We start from the raw sequence: 25,307 nt of genomic DNA, 5'->3' as shown, positions 1-25,307 counted from the left end.
AGAAGTCCCAATGCTAGTGCTATAAATTTGGCCTTTACAAAACATATTACAAATGCTCTTATAAAAGCTAGCGAAGAGAAACTAAAACTTGAAACTTCTATTCATATGAAGTTAGAAGATGGTTGGGAGCCCATCATTAAGATGCGGGTCAATGATTTTGATTGTAATGCTTTATGTGATCTTGGTGCAAGTATTTCTGTTATGCCTAAGAAACTCTATGATATGCTTGACTTGCCACCATTGAAAAATTGTTATTTGGATGTTAATCTTGCTGATAATGTTAAAAAGAAACCTTTGGGAAGGATTGATAATATTCGTATTATGGTTAACAATAACCTTGTCCCCGTTGATTTTGTTGTCTTGGATATTGAATGCAATGCATCTTGTCCCATTATATTGGGAAGACCTTTTCTTCGAACTGTTGGTGCTACCATTGATATGAAGGAAGGTAATATTAAATATCAATTTCCTCTCAAGAAAGGTATGGAACACTTCCCTAGAAATATAATGAAGTTACCTTATGATTCTATTATTAGAACAAATTATGATGTCGATGCTTCTTCTCTTGATAATACTTGATTCACACTTTCTGCGCCTAGCTGAAAGGCGTTAAAGAAAAGCGCTTATGGGAGACAACCCATGATTTTACTACAGTACTTTGTTTTATATTTGAGTCTTGAAAGTTGTTACTACTGTAGCAACCTCTTCTAATCTTTATTTTATTGCATTGTTGTGCCAAGTAAAGTCTTTGATAGTAAAGCCAATACTAGATTTGGATTACTGCGCAGGAACAGATTTCTTGCTGTCACGAATCTGGGCAGAATTATCTGTAGGTAACTCAGAAAAATCTGCAAATTTACGTGCGTGATCCTCAGATATGTACGCAACTTTCATTCAATTTGGGCATTTTCATCTGAGCAAGTCTGGTGCCACTTTAAAATTCGTCTTTACGGACTGTTCTGTTTTGACAGATTCTGCCTTTTATTTCGCATTGCCTGTTTTGCTATGTTTGATGGATTTCTTTGTTCCATTAACTTTCAGTAGCTTTGTGCAATGTCCAGAAGTATTAAGAATGATTATGTCACCTCTGAATATATGAATTATGCACTGACCCTCTAATGAGTTTGTTTCGAGTTTGGTGTGGAGGAAGTTTTCAAGGGTCAAGAGAGGAGGATGATACAATATGATCAAGAAGAGTGAAAAGTCAAAGCTTGGGGATGCCCCCGTGGTCCATCCCTGCATATTTTAAGAAGACTCAAGTGTCTAAGCTTGGGGATGCCCAAGGCATCCCCTTATTCATCGACAACATTATCAGGTTCCTCTAGTGAAACTATATTTTTATTCAGTCACATCTTATGTGCTTTACTTGGAGCGTCTGTTTGTTTTTATTTTTGTTTTGTTTGAATAAGATTGTATCCTAGCATTCTTTGTTTGGGAGAGAGACATGCTCTGCTGTTTCGTATGAACACATGTGTTCTTAGCTTTATTCTTAATGTTCATTGCGAAAGTTGGACTATTTCATTCATTGTTATATGGTTGGAAACGGAAAATGCCGCATGTGGTAAATGGTATAATGTCTTGAATAATGTGATACTTGGCAATTTTTGTGCTCATATAGATCTTGTTTAAGCTCTTGCATCATGTACCTTGTACCCATTAATGAATAACTACATAGAGCATGTTAAAATTTGGTTTGCATGATTGGTCTCTCTAAGTCTAGATATTTTCTGGTTGAGGTGTTTGAACAACAAGGAGACGATGTAAAGTCTTATAATGCTTACAATATGTTTATATGTGAGTCTTGCTGCACCATTTCATACTTGAGTTTGCTTCAAACAACCTTGCTAGCCTAGCCATGCCATTTGTGTCCACCATACCTACCTACCACATGGTATTTCTCCGCCATTCCAAAGTACATTACTTGAGTGCTACCTTTAAAATTTCTATTCTTTACCTTTACAATATATAGCTCATGGGACAAAATAGCTTAAAAAACTATCGTGGTGAAGAATATGTACTTATGTGTCTTATTTCTTAGTAAGTTGCTTGTTGAGCGGTAACCATGTTTTTTGGGGACGCCATCAACTCTTTTACCTTTGTTGAATATCATGTGAGTTGCTATGCATGTTCGTCTTGTCTGAAGTAAGGGCGGTTTTCACAATCAAATGGTTTGAGTATGCATACTGTTAGAGAAGAACATTGGGCCGCTAACTAAAGCCATGATTCATGGTGGAAGTTTCAGTGTGGACAGCTAATCCTCAATCTCTTATGAGAATATTATCTGTTGTTAAATGCTTAAGCATTAAAAGAGGAGTCCATTATCTGTTGTCTATGTTGTCCCGGTATGGGTGTCTAAGTTGAGAATGATCAAAAGCGAGAAATCCAATGCGAACCTTCTCCTTAGACCCTTGTACAGGCGGCATAGAGGTACCCCTTTGTGACACTTGGTTCAAAATGAAAAGCTCTAGCACAAATATAGTAATCAATGCTTCCCTCTGCGAAGGGCCTATCTTTTACTTTATTGTTGAGTCAGTTTACCTATTCTTTCTATCCTAGAAGCAAACACTTGTGTAAACTGTGTGCATTGATTCTTACATGTTTACCTATTGCACCTGTTATATTACTTTGTGTTGAAAATTATCCATGAGATATACATGTTGAAGTTGAAAGCAACCGCTGAAACTTATATCTTCCTTTGTGTTGTTTCAAAGCTTTCTACTAAGAATTTATTGCTATATGAGTTAACTGTTATGCAAGTCTTATTGATGCTTGTCTTGAAAGTATTATTCATGAAAAGTCTTTGTTATATGATTCATTTGTTTACTCATTATCTTCATCATTGTTTCGAATCGCTGCATTCATCTCATGTGCTTTACAATAGTATTGATCAAGATTATGATAGCATGTCACTTCAGAAATTATCTTTGTTATCGTTTACCTACTCGAGGACGAGTAGGAACTAAGCTTGGGGATGCTTGATACGTCTCAAACGTATCTATAATTTCTTATGTTCAATGCTACTTTTATGATGATACTCACATGTTTTATACACATTATATGTCATTATTATGCATTTTCCGGCACTAACCTCTATTGACGAGATGCCGAAGAGCCAGTTGCTATTTTCTGCTGTTTTTGGTTTCAGAAATCCTAGTAAGGAAATATTCTCGGAATTGGACGAAATCAACGCCCAGGGGCCTATTTTTCCACGAAGCTTCCAGAAGTTCGAAGAGGAAACGAAGTGGGGCCACGAGGTGGCGACACACTAGGGCGGCGAGGCCTGGGCCTTGGCCGCGCGGCCCTGTTGTGTGGGCCCCTCGTGACGCCCCCTGACCTGCCCTTCCGCCTACATATAGTCTTCGTCGCGAAACCCCCAGTACCGGGAGCCACGATACGGAAAACCTTCCAGAGACGCCGCCGCCGCCAATCCCATCTCGGGGGATTCAGGAGATCGCCTCCGGCACCCTGCCGGAGAGGGGAATCATCTCCCGGAGGTCTCTTCATCGCCATGATCGCCTCCGGATCGATGTGTGAGTAGTTCACCCCTGGACTATGGGTCCATAGCAGTAGCTAGATGGTCGTCTTCTCCTCATTGTGCTATCATGTTAGATCTTGTGAGCTGCCTATCATGATCAAGATCATCTATTTGTAATCCTTCATGTTGTGTTTGTTGGGATCCGATGGATATTGAATACTATGTCAAGTTGATTATCAATCTATCATATATGTTATTTATGTTCTTGCATGCTCTCCGTTGCTAGTAGAGGCTCTGGCCAAGTTGATACTTGTGACTCCAAGAGGGAGTATTTATGCTCGATAGTGGGTTCATGCCTCCATTAAATCTGGGACGATGTGAGAAAGTTCTAAGGTTGTGGATGTGCTGTTGCCACTAGGGATAAAACATCGATGCTTTGTCTAAGGATATTTGTGTTGATTACATTACGCACCATACTTAATGCAATTGTCTGTTGTTTACAACTTTATACTGGAGGGGGTTCGGATGATAACCTTAAGGTGGACTTTTTAGGCATAGATGCATGCTGGATGGCGGTCTATGTAGTTTGTCGTAATGCCCTGATTAAATCTCATAGTACTCATCATGATATATGTATGTGCATTGTTATGCCTTCTTTATTTTTCAATTGCCCAACTGTAATTTGTTCACCCAACATCTGCTATCTTATGGGAGAGACACCACTAGTGAACTGTGGACCCCGGTCCTATTTTTTACATCTGAAATACAATCTACTGCAATTGTTCTTTACTGTTCTTCGCAAACAAACATCATCATCCACACTATACATCTAATCCTTTGTTTACAACAAGCCGGTGAGATTGACAACCTCACTGTTACGTTGGGGCAAAGTTCTGTGATTGTGTTGTGCAGGTTCCACGTTGGCGCCGGAATCCCTGGTGTTGCGCCGCACTACACTCCCCCGCCATCAACCTTCAACGTGCTTCTTGACTCCTACTGGTTCGATTAAACCTTGGTTTCTTACTGAGGGAAATTTGCTACAGTGCGCATCACACCTTCCTCTTGGGGTTCCTCTTGCGCATCACACCTTACTGAGGGTGGACTGTTGCACTGTGACGACTAAGAAAGACAGTGCGCTCAATGATCTCCCAACTTCTGTTACGAAAATCAAAGCTTGATTGATTTTATGCTACGAACCATGAAGAGGCACTTAAAGTGATTGTGGGATATCCAAGGTACTTCATCAATTTATGGTGTGGAGCATAAAGCCTACGGTTTTGGCTAATAACGAGTAGAAACATAGACTGTCAGACATGTTTTGATCGCAAAAAAATACATGAAGTCAGAATCAAACGAACCTGCATCTCGCAATCGGAGGAGCAGGGGACGCGCCCACAATCACCGAAACACGCGCCGGCGATGCCTCCCATCGACTCCTTCCGTTTGACCTCAAAGAACCATTTCGTTGGCCTCCTACCACCGCCTGCACCACCGCCAAATCGACACGGACGGCGCCGCGACTACATCCAGGCACCGCTCCGAGAACCGCGTGCTGAACGCCTGATCTTGGCCGCCTTGGCGAGCGATGAGGACGGCGCCATTGATCTTGGATCCACGCGGAGGCTATGGGCCAAGGCCATCGCCGCCGAGACAGTATTGGGGAAGGGGACGGCGGAGGGAGTAGGTCTACATCAGGACTTGATGCTTTCTGGAGGGGTGAGGGGTCGGTGGCGCCGGAGAGAGAGATAGAGAGAGTGGTGGCGGAACCTGTCGCACGAGCATGGCGGAAGAAGGAGGATCGAGCTCACGCTGCGATCGACAGATCTTCGGACTGGACCGCTGGACCAGTCTATTGGGTTGGGCCTGTCTAATGGGCCAGACCTGTTTACGTTTTTTCTTCTCTGAGGTACGAAAATTCTCACAGGTATGTAACATACATACCTCTCCAGTTTTGAACTGTGGTATGAATTTATTTAGGCCATTGGATGGACGGAAATTGATGGCTATAATTCTTTTTTTTGAACAAAGAAAGGCCTAGAAGGCCCAGGAGCTTTCATTTCCACACACGTGGTGGGTACAAATTTACAGGGAAGTCCTCAGGCATCTCTTGCACCGAAAAACCTAAATTTGAAGAAAGGCCCTCCCAAATTACATAAAACACCCTGAGACAGAAATTGAAAAAGCAATCGGGTCCCTGGGTGCCACCACCACCATTCGCCGGCGACCTCGAGACGCTGTCGTCGAGATACGATGCCGATATGCTCGATAGCATCCTTCCGGTGATGCTGCTGATCCGCCGGCCGCTTCTCCTCCTCCGGGGACGAACCACTTGGCGGTGGAGAGGCGACGAGCTCCGACGGACAGAGCGAAGAAGAGCCTCCGTCTTGGAGGTTGCAGATGGGCCGCCATGCCGGCCTAAGATCGTGCCGTCGACGAGGAGCGGCGCGTGTTCCGCACAGAATAGCTTCACCGAAGAAGCTCCATAGCACCCTGTAGGCAGACGCTGATGAGCGGAGGTCCAGCTCGTCCAACCGCCACCTCTCCTCTCACCACCACGGCAAGGCAGAGAGGAAGAACAGAGAGACGCGCTGGAGAAGCAGCTCCACCAGCAGAGAGGGTAGGATCCCTCCCCAAGAGACAAAAGCAGCCAACCTTTCTTCAGCTCCTCCTCACCACCATGGCCGGCCAGGAGCAGAGAAAAAGCAGGCCTAACAGCAACAAGCTGCCTTACCTCCTCGCCACCATGGCCGGCCAGGAAGGCATCGCTTGAGCTGAGATCCAGGAGAGAAGAAGGTCCCTCGGCCACCAGATTATTGAAGAAGACGCTGCTGCTCTCCACCTCTCCTCCCTCCGGCCATCGGAGCAAAGGAAGAAGAAGAAGCAGCCCTAGGAAGGCCGAGATCCGGCGGCGTAGATCTTGGTCGGCGTCCTCTCTACGGGGAGAACCCCCAAACGGCGGCATCAATCCGCAAAACAAGCAGACAACAACCTAAACTAGCCCTAATCTACTCCGGCGCCACACCACTACCAACTCCGGCCAGCTAGCCTGGCGGAGCGGCCGGCGGCGGCCCGGTTAGAGAGAAGAGACTCTCAACTTTACTGTAGACAGCTGAGAGCGGTGGAGGGGGAAAATGACTAGTGGTCACGCGGTGTGAGTGATGGCTATAATTCATTTAGGGGTACCAAAAAAGAACCCATAATTTAAGTACTATTTGTTTGATTGATTGTATGAATAATTTAATTCTATTTGTCTGATTGTATGAATAAAATGTTATTGATATGTTGTTTTAAAATATTGTAAAAATAAAAAAAAAATTGCACACCTTATCACCCGAATACACGGACACCACTCACCAAAATCCGGAAAATACCAATCCTCTTTTTTATTTTCGCGAATTCGTGTACCTCCCATCCTGCCACCCTGGAATCACCTCAAGACGTGGTGACACGGTAGGTGCTCAGACGACACGCTCCCCGACGTGGATGATAACTCCAAGGATTACCTTACCCGATGACGGCGTTTTACGCAACCTTTCCACACCTTGGCACCCGAAAACACGAGACACCACTCACCAAAATACGGAAAATACCAATGCTACCGGGCCGTATCTGCCCGGCCGGCACAATCCACGTGACAGAGTACCAGTCTACGCGAGCACGATCGCCATCGCCGGCCGGCATCGCTGTCTATCCAGGTAGCTAGCTGCCGAGGCCGATCGAGACGCACGCACGCCAACCAAAAGCGCAAAACAACACGGGCCGTCGGGGCCGGAAAGGTCACCGCCATACCGCGCACCGGACGTGTGGCCGTCGAGCCGGAGGCCTCCCGCACCGTCCGTTCCGTTCCCCATGCGCGGCCGTGCTTCACATGGCCCTGCCTGCCGCCGGAGGAAGCCAAACCCAACCCGTTCATCTCCACCACGCAATCAATCTCGCCCGCGCGCGCCTCCATAAAACCCAGCCGCAAGCACCACCGGCGTCAGCAGCAGTGTCCAGTAACGAGTCTCAAGTCACGTCTGAACCCAGAAGCTCCTGCCAGTGCCAGCGGCAGACAGAGACCATGCTCGTCAGGAGCTCCTCCACGCCGGTCCTCGGCGCGCTGCACGCCTCGTCCGGCGGCCACTCCCCGGCCGTCCACCTCGCCGAGTCCTCCCCGACGGTCGCCTACCACCCGCCCGCCATCTCCTGCAGCCTCTCCAGCTCCGGCGGCGGCGGCGGATCCGACCACGAGCGCTCGCGCGGCAGCACTGGCGGCGGGGGCCTTCGCCGGGCCTGCTCGGACGGCAACCTCTCATCCCTGGGCGGCCGGGCCGACGACCACCACCGCTCCAGGCCGGCGCCGCTCGAGACGATCCAGTCCTTCGCGGCCCGCGACGGGTCGTGGGACGAGGAGGACGACGAAAACGACAACGCCGACACCGACACCGACCAGGAGATGAGCTTCGGGATGTTCGGCGCCGTCACCAGCGGCACCACCACGTACACGCAGGAGCACCCGCTGTTCCTGGCGAGGGGTCTGGGGATCGACCGGCTCGGCTCGGGCCTCCTCCTCACCGACGACGGCGGCATCAACGGCGGCGCCGGTGGCACCTACCTGGTGGCCTCGGGCGGCGGCGGGTCCGGCATAGAGGCGCACTACAAGCAGCTCATCGAGGAGGACCCCTGCAACGGCCTCTTCCTCCGCAACTACGCGCAGTTCCTCTACCGGGTCAAGGGGGACCGCCGCAGGGCGGAGGAGTACTACTCCCGCGCCATCCTCGCCGACCCCGACGACGGCGAGCTGCTCTCCGAGTACGCCAAGCTCGTCTGGGAGGTGCACGGGGACGAGGACCGCGCCTCCGGCTACTTCGAACGGGCCGCCAGGGCCGACCCGCACAACAGCCACGTCCTCGCCGCGCAGGCCGCCTTCCTGTGGGACACCGACGACGGTGCTGGCCCTGAAGAGACGACGATGAGCTACACCGGGTTCGCCGCCGCCGCTGCTCGGTCATCCATGGCTTCGGCGACGAGCTGAATCTTGCTGCTGCTGTCCTCTCACTGAAGCTGACGTTGATAGGCGGAGCTCGTGTTCTTCTTGTTTCAGTACTGTAGACTCCCAATAATTGTAGCACCTCATCATGGCCATGGCCATGGCCAGCCTGTGTGTACTGCTTACTGTAGCCAACAAGATTCTCCTGTCATTTCTATTTCTAGTGCTGCATTCCTTCGGAATCTCACCATTTGCACTATGGTTTGTTAAGCTCTGCTTTGCCAGCCAAAATGCAGATTCACATGTGTTTTCCATCCAATTAATTTAAAATGAACAAGAGCTAACCACACATTTGGTATGGTCAGTTCAGCTCTGCCACCTCAAGTGCAGATTCACAAGTGACATTTGGTACCACAGTAGATCCAGACAAGCAAATTGGCACCAGTAATCCATATGCAATGAAAAAACTTGAGATTATGTTAAGTGAAGAATCAGGAAAATCCTTGCAACAGAGGCATACTTGTTGGTCTGAAGGGTGGACACCACAGGGTTGTTTTCTACAGGTTCTGTGAACTGCGGGTCCTGCCCTAATATGACCCAAGATATCTTCCTTTCAAATTAAAGGCAAATCCGCTATAAAAAAAATTAAAGGTATACCATTGCAATTACACATGCATGTCCCGTCACCTATCAGTAGGTGGAGAAAGCATTATAACTTCAAGCATACGATACCCAAAACAGAATTCAGTACAACAATGTCTACTTCTGAAGCAAACATCTTCACATGGAAGGCGTTGAAGTTGCAATTTCCAGTTAGACAACAAGTTCAGTGCCATCTATCGGTTCACACAAAGCTGAAACGTTATTAGGACAAACCATCCCCGAGTGGCTACATTTGAAGGAAAGTGCCACATACAAACTGAATACGAAGAAGGGGGCATGATTTCCAAGGATGGAGCCTTTAAAAGAAAAATCCGATACCTACTTTCGTCCAGGTCAGATAAAACCAGACAATTGCAGATCGAAGCAATATAACTATGGCCGAGACTAGTCCAGATCCTTAACAATTTCGATGCCCATGGACTTGGCCGTGCCGATGATGGATTTGGACAAGGCCTCGAGCGACATGTGCTTGCAGAACGGGTCGGTCTGCTTCAGCTTCGCGATCTCGTAGACATGACGGAGCGAGAGGGATGTCACAATGCTGTGCCCCGGCCGGCCGCTCGCTGTGTCAATGCCTGCTGCTTTCTTGAGAAACCATGAAACCGAGGGTGACTTGACCACAAACTCGAAAGTGCTGTCCTTGTAGGCAGTCAAAGTGACCTGCATCGGAGTTTCTGCCTTGTACTTCTGTGTCCTGGCGTTGAAGTCCTTGCAGAACGCCATCAGATTAAGCCTGTAGAAACCGAGAGCTGGTCCAACGGGTGGTGCAGGTTTGGCAGCTCCAGCGGGAACTAAGAGACGGATTGTCGCTAGAACAGGTTTCCGCGTCGCCACATCTTTAAGTGTTGTTGCCATGTTATTTCTTTTTCAGATCTGCAGTAAAAAAAAATGCACGCCAATTAATATGACAAATTTGCTCGGAAACTAATATCAGTAGCTAGCTAGTGGAACATAAGTAATTAAAATGAAGGTTCAGTGAAAGAATGTAGTTTGAAGTGAAGAACAAACACAGATTTATGAAACAAAATCTTCTTGACAACGCAAAAAGGTTTCTGAAGTTAACTCAAGGTTTGTTAGTCCACCTTCTCGAAAGTTTTCACATGGAGAAGGTCCATGATTTCCCACAAATAATCCATGTAACGAATAAGGCATGAACAGTCACGAAACTATTGCAAGAATGTCCTCCCACAAGTGTCAAATTCAGACTTCCTCATTTGCATGACCGAGTTAACTCCAATCATTACTCTAAACTGATAACCTTGTAACACACACACCATAAGGCTAACATATGCTAAATACCCAACAATTGTATGTCTAAGTGAGGAATACAAACGTTCACAGTTACATGCCTGCAACCATTACTCTGCAATGAAGCACCATGTAACAAGGATTACAAGTTGAGTCTAGTCCCTAGGGTACTGACTCATAGACTAGTCGTGACTAAAGCTCGACTAGTCCTCATGTAGAGTCTAGCAGTACCTACTACAAACAATCCATGGGTGGAGAAGCAGAGCTAGGGAGCTGGGGAGGAGCAGACCTATGGCGCAGCAGTAAATTTAACAGTCTGAACTATAGTAGTACCTGCTGATAGCACAAGCAACTATACAGGCACAAGTTACGGTAAATACAAAATAATTTTATGTCCTTTCCCATTGCCATAAGCTTATACTACAACGCCGCCCAACTAAAAAATACTATCAACCTATAAAGAAAAAATACCTAAAAAAAGGCATAGCGCAGCAGTCAATTTAACAATCTGAACTATAGTAGTGACTGCTGATAGCACAAGCAACTAGACAGGTACAGGAACAAAATTCTTCCTACATTATAATGCTTCTAAAACCTGTATTTACCGAATCTCTTGGCATGGAGGTACCTGAACGGACAAGATTTGTACATTCACATTGTACACTAATTATCTGCGGGTTATTTTCTAGTATATTGAGTTCCAGCATGACTTTTGTTCAGATGCAATCAAGCAAATCCACACCCGGTGTGCGCATGATACAGTTACAACATAATACCATGAAGGGGATACGACAGCAGCTACCTTCATTTTGCCAGGTGGTGCTGAAGACTAGTATGATAAATACGTTGCCGCATCCCATTGTACAACATACAGTGGAAACATGTGCCAGCTCTACGGCATTCAAAATTATCAGGGGTGCCCCCCAAGTTTATTCGTTACGGGCGTGTAGATGATGACAGGTTTGCTATATGAGAGCTAGACAAGAATTAAGCAAGGAACCGAAACCTGAGTTCAAAATTCAGCAACACTAATCTTTGCTTCCTGCTCCCGCCGCCGGTGTCGTCCTTCCGTCGGTCCGCCGCCTCTTCTCCGTCCTAACGCACGGCACGGGGAGCACGAAACAGAGGTTGGAGAATGGTGGCGGCTGGGTCTAGAACCCTAGATCGGCGTTCCTTCCATTCGTCTGTGATTCAGCTGTGCCAACACGGCCGGGCTTGCAGTCCGCAAATGGGCCTGCTATAGGCTGGCTGGGCAACTGTAACAACCCCGTCGCGTAACCGGGCCGAACAACACGATGATCATCAAATTTCTCCAAAAAAAAACTCAAAAAAAGCGTTGAGCATCGAGAGGGCTTCATGTGGATATTAATTTTACTCCTTCCGACCCGCAGAAGATGTTTCCATTTTATTTAAACTTAAATATATCTATACACTAAATTACGTAGATATATCTAAATTTAGATAAAATTGAGATTTTTTTGTGTGATTGATCGAGGGAGTACTACAATTACAAACTACTTCTTAACCTCTCTCCAATCACATTCCTAACGATTGTCTATCTAATCTATCATATCAGAAACTTGTTTTCTTAGAATATATAGAAAAAATTAATTTACATAGTGTTGATAAAATAATAAAATTTTAGATATAACTAAAATAAACCCTATCTAGCTCCTCGCTGAGCTCGGGCGGCTGAAGGGGGGCTTGACCTCCTTCATGGCCTCTTCGTCGGCGGTACGACAATCCGACATCATCATGGTCGTCGTTGTTGTGGCCATGTAGGTACTCGGCGCTGCCCACGTACACAGGGGGGGCGTCGTGGGTTGAACTCCCATGAATCGAAGGTCTCCCGGGCGTACGTAGGGCCGCTCCGAAGATCAGGGCGAAGCGGGCGGCATTGACAGTGCGCAGAAGCCCAGAGAGTTGCCACCCGCCAGTACTAGCGTGTAGAAGGCAAAGCGGGCGAAGACGCTGCCAGGTGATGCATTTTCCAGCGCGAATTTGGTGGAATAGGTCACGACAGACACATGGCTCGTTTTCGTCGGTCTGATAGGCTGGATTTTTCTCAGTATCCTGTCCGCACGAATCAAAACGGACAACCAAGATCAGTTTGCGCCAGCCCGCCCAAGATGATGGCTGTATGAAAATATCAGCTGCGTCTTCTTTCCTGCTCTTCATGAATCTTGACCAGCTAGTCAAGCCACTACCGGCTACCAACCCATGTGGCCATATACAGTAGGCTATACCAGAACCTTTATCTTCCCCAGTTTTTGCAGTTGCAAACTTGCAACTGTTGCTCTTTTCGTGACGAACAACGAAAAGGCCAGGCGTGGCCGGTTCCATTTCGAACCCATGCACAGTCTGCTGAACGTTCCGTCCCTTTCGAGGAGGCTCCTGCAGCTGCAGGAAGTTTATCGTGCAATGCAACTTGCCGTTCCTTGCGTTTCGCAAAAAATAAAAATAAAAATAAAAAACAAAACTTGCCGTTCCTTGCAGAGTTGGTTCGGTCACGCATGCGGTCCAGTCCGGAACGAGCCTGCGCGTTTGTTTCCGGAGGAAACTTGGCCGTCTTTGCTCCTCCAACGATAACTTTGCACCGAAGTCTCGCAGAAGAGGATAGGTCTCTGCAGCAAAGGCGTTTCCGAGTAAATTCTATGATGATGAGGTCGAGTGGGAATATGGGTGGGCACAGTACAATGTACATCCTCGTCATTTTTGGTGCGTGGAAGCAATAGTGCAAGACGATTAGAGCATCTCCACCGGCAACCTTAAATACTAGCTGACAGTGCATATGTCGGTTATCCATTGAAGTCGTTGTTCACACATGACGGCTAAGTGTCTACACCAGTTGTCCCCAAATCAACTCCCAATAGAAAAAGGAGGAGAGAGGAGAGAGGAAGGTGTGGTCCTCAGAGTTAATTTGGTTGCATATGGGCTAGGTACAAGGAAACTTGAGGTGGAGTTGTTGTAGAGTGGTGCCGATGGCCCCGATAGCCTCCCTTCGCACAAGGTTTGGTTGGAGCTCGCCAACGTTTTTATTGGGCTCGTGATGGCGTGAATTTCGTATAGGGACCGCCAGTGTGAGAACTTTCTCTCACCAGGACCCCCAAATCGCTACCGACTACGATTTAGGACTCCCCGGTGGAGATGCTCTTACAGGTGATCTGTTAGCACTACTATTATACACGCAGTTGAAGATAGAAGTGTATTTGCCATTTTTATATATAAGTGTCGTTCACAAAGTGTATCTAGTGAGCATAAAGCATCGGAAACATCCTGCCACCCAGTAGTGGAAATCTCACAATCTCCTGTAAATAATTGATAAATGTAAAAAAAAATACAACTCTCCTCTTGAAAACAATTGATAAATGTGAAAACCAACTCTCTTCCACCAAACATTTGAGAAAATGAGAAGACCACACACATTTTAGGATTTAAACTTTGTTGTGGTTTTTGCTATACAATAAATGAGCAAACCATTTACATAAGATAAAAAAAAGAGAATAGCAATTCAATTTCTATGTGCTAGATGTTGTGATTCAATTCATATACTATCGTCGGTATATATTGTTTTGCCAGTTTCTAAATGACAATGGCATTTATGTTGTTGTTATGCTCCCATTAATGCCCTTGAGAAAGCCTTGAATGACCCAATGGATTTGTGGATGCTTGAGATGGTTATTGGATTTTTTAGGAATTCGTTGCATGTCTTGAACGTGAAAAAACATTTTGCATGAGAAGATTGGTGGTGGTGGTGGTGGAGTTGGCGATGATGATTGTGACCTTGTAAGGCGATTGTTGCGGTCAAGGAGAACAAAATTTGGAAAGATGGGCCAGAAGACTAATTGCCTATCATCATGGAGAAATGTAGGTGATTATTTTTATCTTATATCTAAAATGTTGTCGTGTCGAGGCTCGAGTCATCAATTGTCTTCATCATCTTCATGTATCTTTTGTCATTTTATACATGCTCATTGATTAGGATTTGGTGATTGGAGTCATACAATGTCTTCATTGTCATATTTAGATTTTTTTGACGGTTCATATATGCATTAAATTTACCGACTATAATCGAGTCCCCTCATGTATGGTACATGAGACACACAAGTTTAAGTTGGCATCTTTTCTCAAAGAATCTAAAAGTCTTTCTAGTTTCTAATCAATGAACAAATGTATTTTCCATTTTTAAAGATAAATATCGTTGACAAAGTGTATCTAGCGAGCATAGAGCGTCAGAAGCATCTGGCCATCCAGTATTGGAAATCCTAGAATCTCCTGCAAATAATTGATAAATGATTTTAAAAAAACTCCTCATGATAAAAATTATAAATGTGAAAACCATCTCTCTTTACCAAATATTTGAGAAAATGAGAAGACCACACACATGTGAGGACTTAAACTGTCTTGCGGTTTCTCTTATGCAATAACAGGGAAGACCACTTACAAAAAAAAAGAGAATAGCAATTGTGAATTTCTATGTGTTATATCAATTAGATGTTGTGATCTGAGTCGGTAGATATTGTTTTGCCAGTTTCTACATGTGTTACAGTTACCAGATGTTATGTGCTGACGAGAAGGGCATTTATGTTGCTATTACGCCACCATCGAAGCCCTTGAGAGGGCCTTGAATACCTTGTTACTTCTTGCTACTAATCCACCAGTGTTTAATGAGAAATCTTAGCTAATGGAACTTGTTCTTTTCCATCTACATACAAAAAGAACACAAAGTTGTACCTTAGATTTTCTTTGTAGAACAATGGTCTCTCACAAGTTTTGCATGGAGATAATGCACTTGATGAGTCACATATTTTGTAATAAAATAAAGACGAAGAAGGAAGCTTCATAGTTACTTTCTCCGCATTATCCATTCTTTCTAGCAAGTAATATCATAGGAGTACTAGTGACTAAGTTAATAAAAAAATATTGTACATCAATCTGACTGTTTGATCACTTGTAATCGGGTCGAATACATGCATTGCAATATAAGTAGGTTTAATTCTCCATTCTAATGGAACACGTGTCCAGTTTGTCATGTCTGCTTATCCACACGGTGAGTTCATTATCTTGTATCTTCTATCTGTACTTCAGATTGCTATTGTACCCTGTGAATGGTATTTGCTGGATTTGTAGGCTTCTGTGGTTTTAATCATGTATGTGGTGAGCCTTCTTGTGTAGTATATTTAGGGTCCAGAAATATGGGCATTTCTATAATTAAATAATCTCTCTCCTACTTATTCATGTATTTTTTTTTCCAAAAAAAATGTTCCGTTTACCATGTTGAATGTGTTGGTAGAATGGTAGTAAGAAAAGTATGAATGTATTTACATAAAATTGGCTCGTTCAATAAAAACAATTGTTGTGGCATAAGCAGTAGATGCATAGGCACTATTATGTGCTCAATTTGTTTGGTTCATTTCTATTTGTTATGCGTAGATTGTGCTAACACATGTATAATATCATGTTCATTGCATATCAGAGGAGGATGGCTGCAGGGCGCGAAGTGGGGATACCGGTACACCGGGAGTGCGTCGGCTGCGAGCCGGTTGGAGGCAAGGTTGCAAACGTCATGGATGACATCCACAACTGCATCAGGGAGGCGCTCCCGGTCAACTACTGGATCTCTGGCAAGGGCAGCACCACTCCGGTGAGAGCAGCAATCCAGCGTTACTAGACACCGTGTCATCACTGCTCCAGTTGAATGAGAGGGAGAAGAAGAGGAGCAGTTCCAACGATCTCAGCCGCTAGATACAAACCCAGATGGCCTCCTAGAAGGTGGCATGTAGAGAGAGAGAGGCGATGCATGATACGTCCAATTTGCATCACTATTTTATATCATAATTTGTTGTTATTCATTGATATATTTCATATTGGGACACAGTACTTATGTTATTTCATCTATTTTGCATGTTTCATCATTATTGGAGGATCAAGCACCGGAGCCAGGATTCTGCTGGAAAAAGCACCGTCAGAACGCAATATTTCGGAAGATCAACTGTGGAAGGAAATTATACCAAAAATCCTATTTTTCAAGATGACGAAGGAAGCCAGAAGGAGGAGCTGAGAAGGCCCAAGGTGGGGCCAGACCACAGGCCGGCGCGGCCCATGGCCTGGCCGCGCCACCTTGTGGTGTGGGGGCCCCACAGCCCCTTTCGCCTCCTTTTCTTCGCGAAACCCTTCGTCCCGAAAACCTAAGCTACAGAGGGTACCTCGCGAAGAGCCACAGCCGCCTCTGCGGGGCGGAGAACACCAGAGAGAAAGAGCTCTCCGGCGGGCAGGAATCCGCCGGGGAAATTCCCTCCCGGAGGGGGAAATCGACGCCATCGTCACCGTCATCGAGCTGGACATCATCTCCATCACCATCATCATCATCTCCACCATCATCACCGCCGTCTCCACCGCTGGACACCGTCACCGCCGTAGCAATTTGGGTTTGATCTTGATTGTTTGATAGGGGAAACTCTCCCGGTATCGATTTCTACTTGTTGTTGATGCTATTGAGTGAAACCATTGAACCAAGGTTTATGTTCAGATTGTTATTCATCATCATATCACCTCTGATCATGTTCCATATGATGTCTCGTGAGTAGTTCGTTTAGTTCTTGAGGACATGGGTGAAGTCTAAATGTTAGTAGTGAATTATGGTTGAGTAATATTCAATGTTATGATATTTAAGTTGTGGTGTCATTCTTCTAGTGGTGTCGTGTGAACGTCGACTACACGACACTTCACCTTTATGGGCCTAGGGGAATGCATCTTGTACTCGTTTGCCGATTGCGGGGTTGCCGGAGTGACAGAAACCTAAACCCCCGTTGGTATATCGATGCAGGAGGGATAGCAGGATCTCAGAGTTTAAGGCTGTGGTTAGATTTATTCTTAATTACTTTCTTGTAGTTGCGGATGCTTGCAAGGGGTATAATCACAAGTATGTATTAGTCCTAGGAAGGGCGGTACATTATCATAGGTTCACCCACACAACACTTATCATAACAATGAAGATTATTTAGCCGTATGTAGCGAAAGCACTAGACTAAAATCCCGTGTGTCCTCGAGAACGTTTGGTCATTATAAGTAAACAAACCGGCTTGTCCTTTGTGCTAAAAAGGATTGGGCCACTCGCTGCAATTATTTCTCTCGCATTTTACTTACTTGTACTTTATTCATCTGTTACATCAAAACCCCCTGAATACTTGTCTGTGAGCATTTACAGTGAATCCTTCATCGAAACTGCTTGTCAACACCTTCTGCTCCTCGTTGGGATCGACATTCTTACTTATCAAAGATACTACGATACACCCCCTATACTTGTGGGTCATCAAGACTATTTTCTGGCGCCGTTGCCGGGGAGCTCTGCGCTATTGGTAAGTGGAATTGGTAAGGAAAACCTTTACTGTTTGTGCTGATTTTATTTCCGCCTGCTGCTATAAGTCATTATGGAGAGATCTTCTCTTCAATTTCTATTTGGGAAATCTACTACTACTGCAACGGTAGTGGATGAGGCGCCAGGTGAGGAAGTGATACCATATAAAATACCTATGAAAATTATTGAACGTGTTATGGATAACCGCTATGAAGGGGATGAAACTGTCCATCCCGGTGATCATTTACTGTTTTTGCATGAATTATGCGGGTTATTCAAATGTGCAGGTATTGCCATGAATGAAGTTAGAAAGAAACTATTCTCTATATCGCTGTCTGGTAAAGCGGCGCATTGGTATAAATTGCTGAAGGATGGTGATTCTCTTGATTGGGAGGACATTGTGCCTTTATTTTATTCTAAATTCTATCCTCCAAGTGAAATTCACAAAGATCGTAACCGCATATATAATTTCTGGCCTCATGATGGAGAAAGTATTGCCCAAGCTTGGGGGAGATTGAAGTCTTTAATGCTCAAATGCCCCATTCATGAGCTTCCTGGTAATGTTATTATTGATAATTTCTATGCAAGACTTTCTTTTCAAGACAAGACCTTGCTGGATACTTCTTGTTACGGATCATTTACACGCAACAAAGAAGAGTTTAAAAGGGACCTTCTTGATCGGATCCAAGAAAATCAAGGTTGGGAGAACGACAAGGATAGAGAATCAGGTATAATTTATGATTATAAATGCATTGAAGCTTTTATGGATACTGATAAATTTCGTAATATGAGTGCTACATATGGTCTTGATTCTCAAGTTGCTGCAAATCTTTATAAAGCTTTTGCCTCTCATTATGAATTGCCTAAGAAGAATTTTGATAAGTATCATGAACCGTATAAAGATAAAATTGATTCATCTATTAATAAATGCGTTGTAGTTGAAACTGCTGATCATGTTATTCCTGAAGCTTATATTGAAAAAACTCCTTTCCACCTGCTAAAATGAAGGAGTACTGTTATAAATAGTGCGGTTCATAAAAGTGAAAAGAAACCTGTAGAACCTGAAGAACAAATAAAAGTTGAACCTGCCGTTGCAATAGTTAAAGATCTTGTGACTGAAAATGTGGAGGATGGTCATATTATTTTCTGTGAAGATGCTTCTAATATTGTTTCACATCCTAATAAACCCAAACAAGTTAGTGTTCCTATGCTATCTGTTAGAATTGGTGATCATTGCTATTATGGTTTATGTGATATTGGTGCAAGTGTTAGTGTTATTCCTTATGAGCTTTACACGGAGATTATGCACGAAATTGATTCTTGTGAACTTGGAGATATTGATGTGGTTATTCAGCTGGCTAATAGAGAAACTATTTCTCCAATTGGTATTGTTCGAGATGTAGAAGTTCTATGTGGTAAGATTAAATATCCTGCTGACTTTTTGGTACTTGGTTCTGCTGCTAGTGATTATTGTCCTATCATTTTTGGTAGACCTTTTCTAAATACTTGTGGAGCTATTATAGATTGCAAGAAAGAGAAAATTTTGACTAAATTTGCTGGTGAATCTTATGAGTTTAACTTCTCTAAATTTACCAAAACTCCTTATAAAGCTGATTTGCCTAGTGATGATTTTAAAATGGAGCAGTGTGCATCTATTGTTCTTGTTCCTAATAATCCTTTGCAGCTACATTTGGAGAATAGCGAGAGTGAAGTTTTTAGGAAAGAAAGAGATGAGCTTGAGGAAATTTTTCTTCGCCAACCTATTCTCAAGCATGATTTACCGGTGGAAGATTTGGGTACAACACCACCACCAAAGGAAGATCTTGTTTTTGATTTAAAGCCTTTACCTGATAATCTTAAATATGCTCATATTGATGGTAAGAAAATATATCCTGTTATTATTAGTTCTAAGCTTTCAGAGATTGAGGAAGAAAGGTTATTGGAAATATTGAAGAAACACCGAGGAGCTATTGGCTACACTCTTGATGATTTGAAGGGGATTTCTCCTTCTATTTGCCAACATGCTATTAATATGGAAGATGATGCAAAGCCTGTTGTTGAACATCAGCGTCGTCTAATTCCGAAGATGAAGGAGGTGGTAAGGAATGAGGTATTAAAACTTCTTGAAGCTGGTATTATATATCCTATTGCTGATAGTAGATGGGTTAGTCCTGTGCATTGCGTTCCCAAGAAAGGAGGAATGACTGTTGTGCCTAATGATAATGATGAGCTCATCCCTCAAAGAGTAGTTGTAGGGTATAGAATGTGCATTGATTTTCGAAAAGTTAATAAAGTCACTAAGAAAGATCATTATCCTTTGATGACCCACAAGTATAGGGGATCGCAACAGTCTTCGAGGGAAGTAAAACCCAATTTATTGATTCGACACAAGGGGAGACAAAGAACACTTGAAAGCCTTAACAGCGGAGTTGTCAATTCAGCTGCACCTGGAAACAGACTTGCTCGCAAGGGTTTATCGATAATGCAGTTTTATAGCGATGATAGTGAAATAACAAACAGAGTAACAGAGACAGCAGTAGTGATTTTAGTAAACAGCAGGATTAAAATACTGTAGGCACGGGGACGGATGACGGGCGTTGCATGGATGAGAGAAACTCATGTAACAATCATAGCAGGGCATTTGCAGATAATAATAAAACGGTGTCCAAGTACAAAGCAATCAATAGGCATGTGTTCCATATATAGTCGTGCGTGCTCGCAATGAGAAACTTGCACAACATCTTTTGTCCTACCAGCCGGTGGCAGCCGGGCCTCAAGGGAAACTACTGGATATTAAGGTACTCCTTTTAATAGAGTACCGGAGCAAAGCATTAACACTCCGTGAACACATGTGATCCTCACATCACTACCATTCCCTCCGGTTGTCCCGATTTCTGTCACTTCGGGGCCATCGGTTCCGGACAGCGACATGTGTATACAACTTATAGGTAAGACCATAAACAATGAATATCTTGATGAAGCAATAACATGTTCAGATCTGAGATCATGGCACTCGGGCCCTAGTGACAAGCATTAAGCATAACAAGTTGCAACAATATCATCAAAGTACCAATTACGGACACTAGGCACTATGCCCTAACAATCTTATGCTATTACATGACCAATCTCATCCAATCCCTACCATCCCCTTCGGCCTACAGCGGGGGAATTAATCACACATGGATGGGGGAAACATGGCTGGTTGATGTAGAGGCGTTGGCGGTGATGGCGGCGATGATCTCCTCCAATTCCCCATCCCGGCGGAGTGCCAGAACGGAGACTTCTGGCTCCTGCGACGGAGTTTCGCGATGTGGCGGCATTCTGGAAGGTTTCTGGCGACTTCGACTTCTCCCCGTGCGTTTTTAGGTCGAGGCGAATAAGTAGTCCGAAGGAGGGCGTCGGAGGCCGGCCGAGGGGGCCACACCACAGGGCCGCGCGGGCCCCCCTGGGCCGCGCCGCCCTATGGTGTGGGGCCCTCGGGCCTCCACCTGACTTGTCCTTCTGGCTCCGTCAGTTTTCTGGGAAAATAGGGCCTTCTGCATAAATTCCGAGGATTTTCCCGAAAGTTGAATTTCTGCACAAAAACGAGACACCAGAACAGTTCTGCTGAAAACAGCGTTAGTCCGTGTTAGTTGCATCCAAAATACACAAATTAGAGGCAAAACAATAGCAAAAGTGTTCGGGAAAGTAGATACGTTTTGGACGTATCAACTCCCCCAAGCTTAGCTTATTGCTTGTCCTCAAGCAATTCAGTTAACAACTGAGCGATAAAAGAACTTTCACGAACACATTTGCTCATATGATGTATATATTCTCATGCTATGGCTAATAATTAAGCAGTTCATAATGAAATACATGCAAATAAGATCATCTAACAGCTATGCCAAACATGGAGAGGTACCAACAATTAATAATAAGCATCATGAATCATGTATATAGGTAGGATTGCAATGTTCATAAGAGAGTATGATAAAGTGGTATCTCGCTTGCCTGTATTTGATTGGCAAAACATAAATGCCCGGGCACCTCTGGAGTTCATAGAAAGACTAGAAGTAGTGATTGTCAAAAGATAAATGCATCAAAGTTATACCACAATCAATCATATTTTGAGACAAGCATATTATACTAAGAATGACAGTTGTGCTCTCAAGATAGTGCTCAAAGAAATAATGGAGACACAACATAAAAGTAAAAGATTGACCCTTCGCAGAGGGAAGCAGGGATTAACATGCGCTAGAGCTTTTCATTTTTATAATCAGGAGTAAAATTATTTTGAGAGGTGTTTGTTGTTGTCAACGAATGGTAATGGGTACACTAACTACCTCGCCAACCGGACTTTCAAGAGCGGCTCCCATGAATTATTGCATATTTATTTGGCACTCCTTCCAACCTTTCTTTCACAAACCATGGCTAACCGAATCCTCGGGTGCCTGCCAACAATCTCATACCATGAAGGAGTGCCTTTTTATTTTATTTTTATTATGATGATGACACTCCCCCCAACCTTTGCTTACACAAGCCATGGCTAACCGAATCCTTCGGGTGCCGTCCAACAATTACAAACCATGGAGGAGTGTCTATTTAAGTTAATTAATTTGGGACTGGGAATCCCATTGCCAGCTCTTTTTGCAAAGTTATTGGATAAGCGGATGTGCCACTAGTCCATATGAGAGTCCGTCAAAAGTAAATGACAAGGTTGAAAGCTAAACACCACATACTTCCTCATGAGCTATAAAACATAAACACAAATTGAGAAGCATTTTGAAGGTTTTAAAGGTAGCGCACGAGAATTTACTTGGAATGGTTTGAAATGCCATGCATAGGTATTTATGGTGGACACTTTGGAACGACTTGGTTTTCATGTGTTTGGAAGCACGAGCAGCATTCCCACTCAGTACAAGTGAAGGCTAGCAATAGACTAGGGAGCGACAAATCAAGAGAGCAGTAACTGTCATAATCATGCTTGCGGCAAAATAAATTAATGGAGGCATAAAAGTGATACAAGAACTCTGAAGCAATATAGATCATCGAGGCTTAATTGACTTTTTGTTCAGTCATATGCATGCGTGAGCATGTGCCAAGTCGATATAAATGAATTATTCAGAGGAGGATACCACAATGCCATACTTACTTATGAATAAAACAATGCAAGCAAACATCCATGACATGCTACTCATATTAATAAATTGGAGCTAAACATGAGAGATCATGAACTACCAGACTTTCTCAAATAACATACACCTCACATGAACCAACTAAGCATGCTCACATGGATGAGTATATGTACAAAAATGAAAACAAATAGAGTTCATACCAGCCTCTCACCACAATCAGAGTGTCGTAGATCGTCATTATTGCCTTTTCACTTGTGCAGCTTGGATAATATGAAATGAAAACCACGCTCCAGCCACCGAAGACCATTGAACTCATAAAGAACTTTACAAACCAAAGAAGAACAGCAAATATTTTTGGTGTTTTCGAATTAGAAACAAGAACAAGGGGAAACAAACAAACAAAGCAAAATCTTTTTGGGTTTGCTTATAGCAAACTAGCAATAGCAAATAAAGTGAAACAAATGCAAGCAACCAAAGCAAACAAATGGTGTAGAGAAACAACAGAAATATTTTTGGTCTTTTTGTGTTTTGGGAAAGAAACAAAACAAAAACAAGAAATAGCAAACTAAAAGAAACACAGAAAAGCGAGATGGCAGAAATCTGCCAAAACCTGACAGCAGTACAGAAATCGATTTTTACAAAAATCTTACGTTGCTCAGATCGAAAAGTGTTCAACTAATGAAAGTTAGATAACAACCTGGGGAACCTGCACAAAAATTGGCAGCTCAAAATAACGCTCTGGCTGTGCGTACGAATTTTTCTAGTAACAGTCCAGAATCTGTTTTCAGGCAGCACTTCCCCAAATATCATCTTTCTCTCATTAGAAAACCACTCAAACGAACAAAACAAGTATGTACAAGTATCCAGCAACCATAATATGCAAAGAATGAGTGATGCTGGTATACCTCCCCCCAAGCTTAGGCTTTCGGCCTAAGTGGAGTTCAATCCCATCGATCCCATGAGGTAGTGTCTCCGTAGTATGACGAAGATGGATCGTATTCCGGGTATGTGCTAGAAGAAGCACCCGGATACGTGACGGTGTGGTCGTAGGAGGCCCCGGCGTCCTCGGAGTCATGTTGCTGGTGGAAGTCTTTTATCTTCAAATGTTCATCCACTTCCTCCTTAGTGTACGGCCATGATTGCCTGTCAATACTGAACAAACCTGGTTGGGGAAGAGGAATTTCTTTCTCATCCCCGTCAGAAAACAACATTCTATAAACCATATTATCTAAAGTAGAATCAGTGGTAACAAAATGATGACTCTTCATAGCAGCAATATCGAGTCTCCTAGGGGCCAATGGGCACATCATTAGGATCAATAGGAAGATTTAGATATGTTAAAACACGCAGTGCAATAGTTCCTCCAAAAATAGGCCCCCTGGTAGTCAGGCGGCGAGCAATAAGAGCACCAAGGTGATAAGATGTCTGACCAGTAAGTGCAATATTCAAGAAAGCAAGATGGTAACTAGAAATGTTGCTAGTGTTCTCCCTACCAAGAATGCTAGTAGCAATGTAGTATGCAAAATATTTAATGGCGGGGAGTTGAATGTTCCTTATCTTGCCCCGCTGAATGGTGCGACAATCATCATCGGTGATCCCTTGGTAGAGCTCCAACAAGTCCCGGGGGTTGTCATCAATCCTACTCGCTGTACCTACAGGGACAATATCCATTGCACGACAGAAATCCTCCAATTTCATAGTAACAGGATTACCATAGATCCTGAATGCAACCGTCGGCTCATATTGTTTGTTGTTGAACTGGAAACTCTCGACGAAGATCTTGGTGAGCATGTAGTATTGCTCCCTTTCATCGCCCACATAGGTGGTTAACCCTGCCCTGTTGACAAGGGTGAAGAAATCCTCCAATATCCCTGCATTCCTAAGAAAATCATAGCATGGAAAAGACGAAGCATTAGGAGCCCCGTTGTCCTCTTCGGGCGCGAAGCTAGGCGCGATGATGTCTTCATTGTATGATCGCCTAATCCGGGTGGCAGCCCTAGAAGGCCTCCCGGTGCTGGTTGTCCCTTTCTTGAACAACTCTCCAAAGTTGAACTTCTTCATAGCTTCTCTGAAATTTTTAACAAATGATATAAAATTTGATTTGGTGACATATAATTGAGGGAAACTACCATAGGAACTTGCTAGAGTACTAATCATGCATCAAAACAAGTTTATATATCTTAGAACAAGCATGCAAGCTCACTAAACATGTTACCTACAACAGCAAAATATTCAAGATATACTCAACCAAACAAAATTCTACTTGGATGGGTGGAGGAGTCACATACCGAAAAGCAAATGTGCTAAATTTCAGACAGAAATCTGAGCTGAGCAAAGAGATCGAGAAATCTGGAGCTCTAGAGCAAAAACGCGAGAGAGAGGAACTTGGTACGAGTTTTTTCGGGAGAGAGAAGGTGCTGGGAGAAAGAGATGACAAAGTGGGGCAAAGAGGGGCCCACACCACATGGTGGCGCGGCCACC

At 44.1% G+C, this 25,307-nt stretch overlaps 2 protein-coding genes across 2 annotated transcripts; one reads left to right on the top strand and one right to left on the bottom strand.

The window, feature by feature from the left end:
- The first annotated feature begins 7,256 nt into the window (after positions 1-7,256).
- On the top strand, positions 7,257-8,691 carry LOC127296650 (uncharacterized). Its single transcript, XM_051326825.2, has one exon. It carries the CDS (start codon positions 7,344-7,346, stop codon positions 8,487-8,489), a length of 1,146 nt encoding a protein of 381 aa, XP_051182785.1. The 5' UTR covers positions 7,257-7,343; the 3' UTR covers positions 8,490-8,691.
- Positions 8,692-9,204: 513 nt separating this feature from the next.
- Positions 9,205-11,556, bottom strand: LOC127296651 (uncharacterized). Its single transcript, XM_051326827.2, has 2 exons — positions 11,362-11,556; positions 9,205-9,980 (listed from the first exon to the last, which is right to left on the bottom strand). Exon 2 carries the CDS (start codon positions 9,960-9,962, stop codon positions 9,492-9,494), a length of 471 nt encoding a protein of 156 aa, XP_051182787.1. The 5' UTR covers positions 9,963-9,980; positions 11,362-11,556; the 3' UTR covers positions 9,205-9,491.
- Between the last annotated feature and the right edge of the window lie 13,751 nt (positions 11,557-25,307).

Source organism: Lolium perenne, chromosome 4, assembly GCF_019359855.2.
Source record: "Lolium perenne isolate Kyuss_39 chromosome 4, Kyuss_2.0, whole genome shotgun sequence".
Classification (NCBI taxonomy): Eukaryota; Viridiplantae; Streptophyta; class Magnoliopsida; order Poales; family Poaceae; genus Lolium; species Lolium perenne.
This window is presented reverse-complemented; position numbering and strand designations above follow the sequence as displayed.

What these genes read in the sequence shown, in the direction of transcription:
- LOC127296650 (XM_051326825.2), top strand. Translation starts at nt 7,344, where the DNA reads ATGGCCCTGCCTGCCGCCGGAGGAAGCCAAACCCAACCCGTTCATCTC.
- LOC127296651 (XM_051326827.2), bottom strand. Translation starts at nt 9,962, where the DNA reads ATGGCAACAACACTTAAAGATGTGGCGACGCGGAAACCTGTTCTAGCG.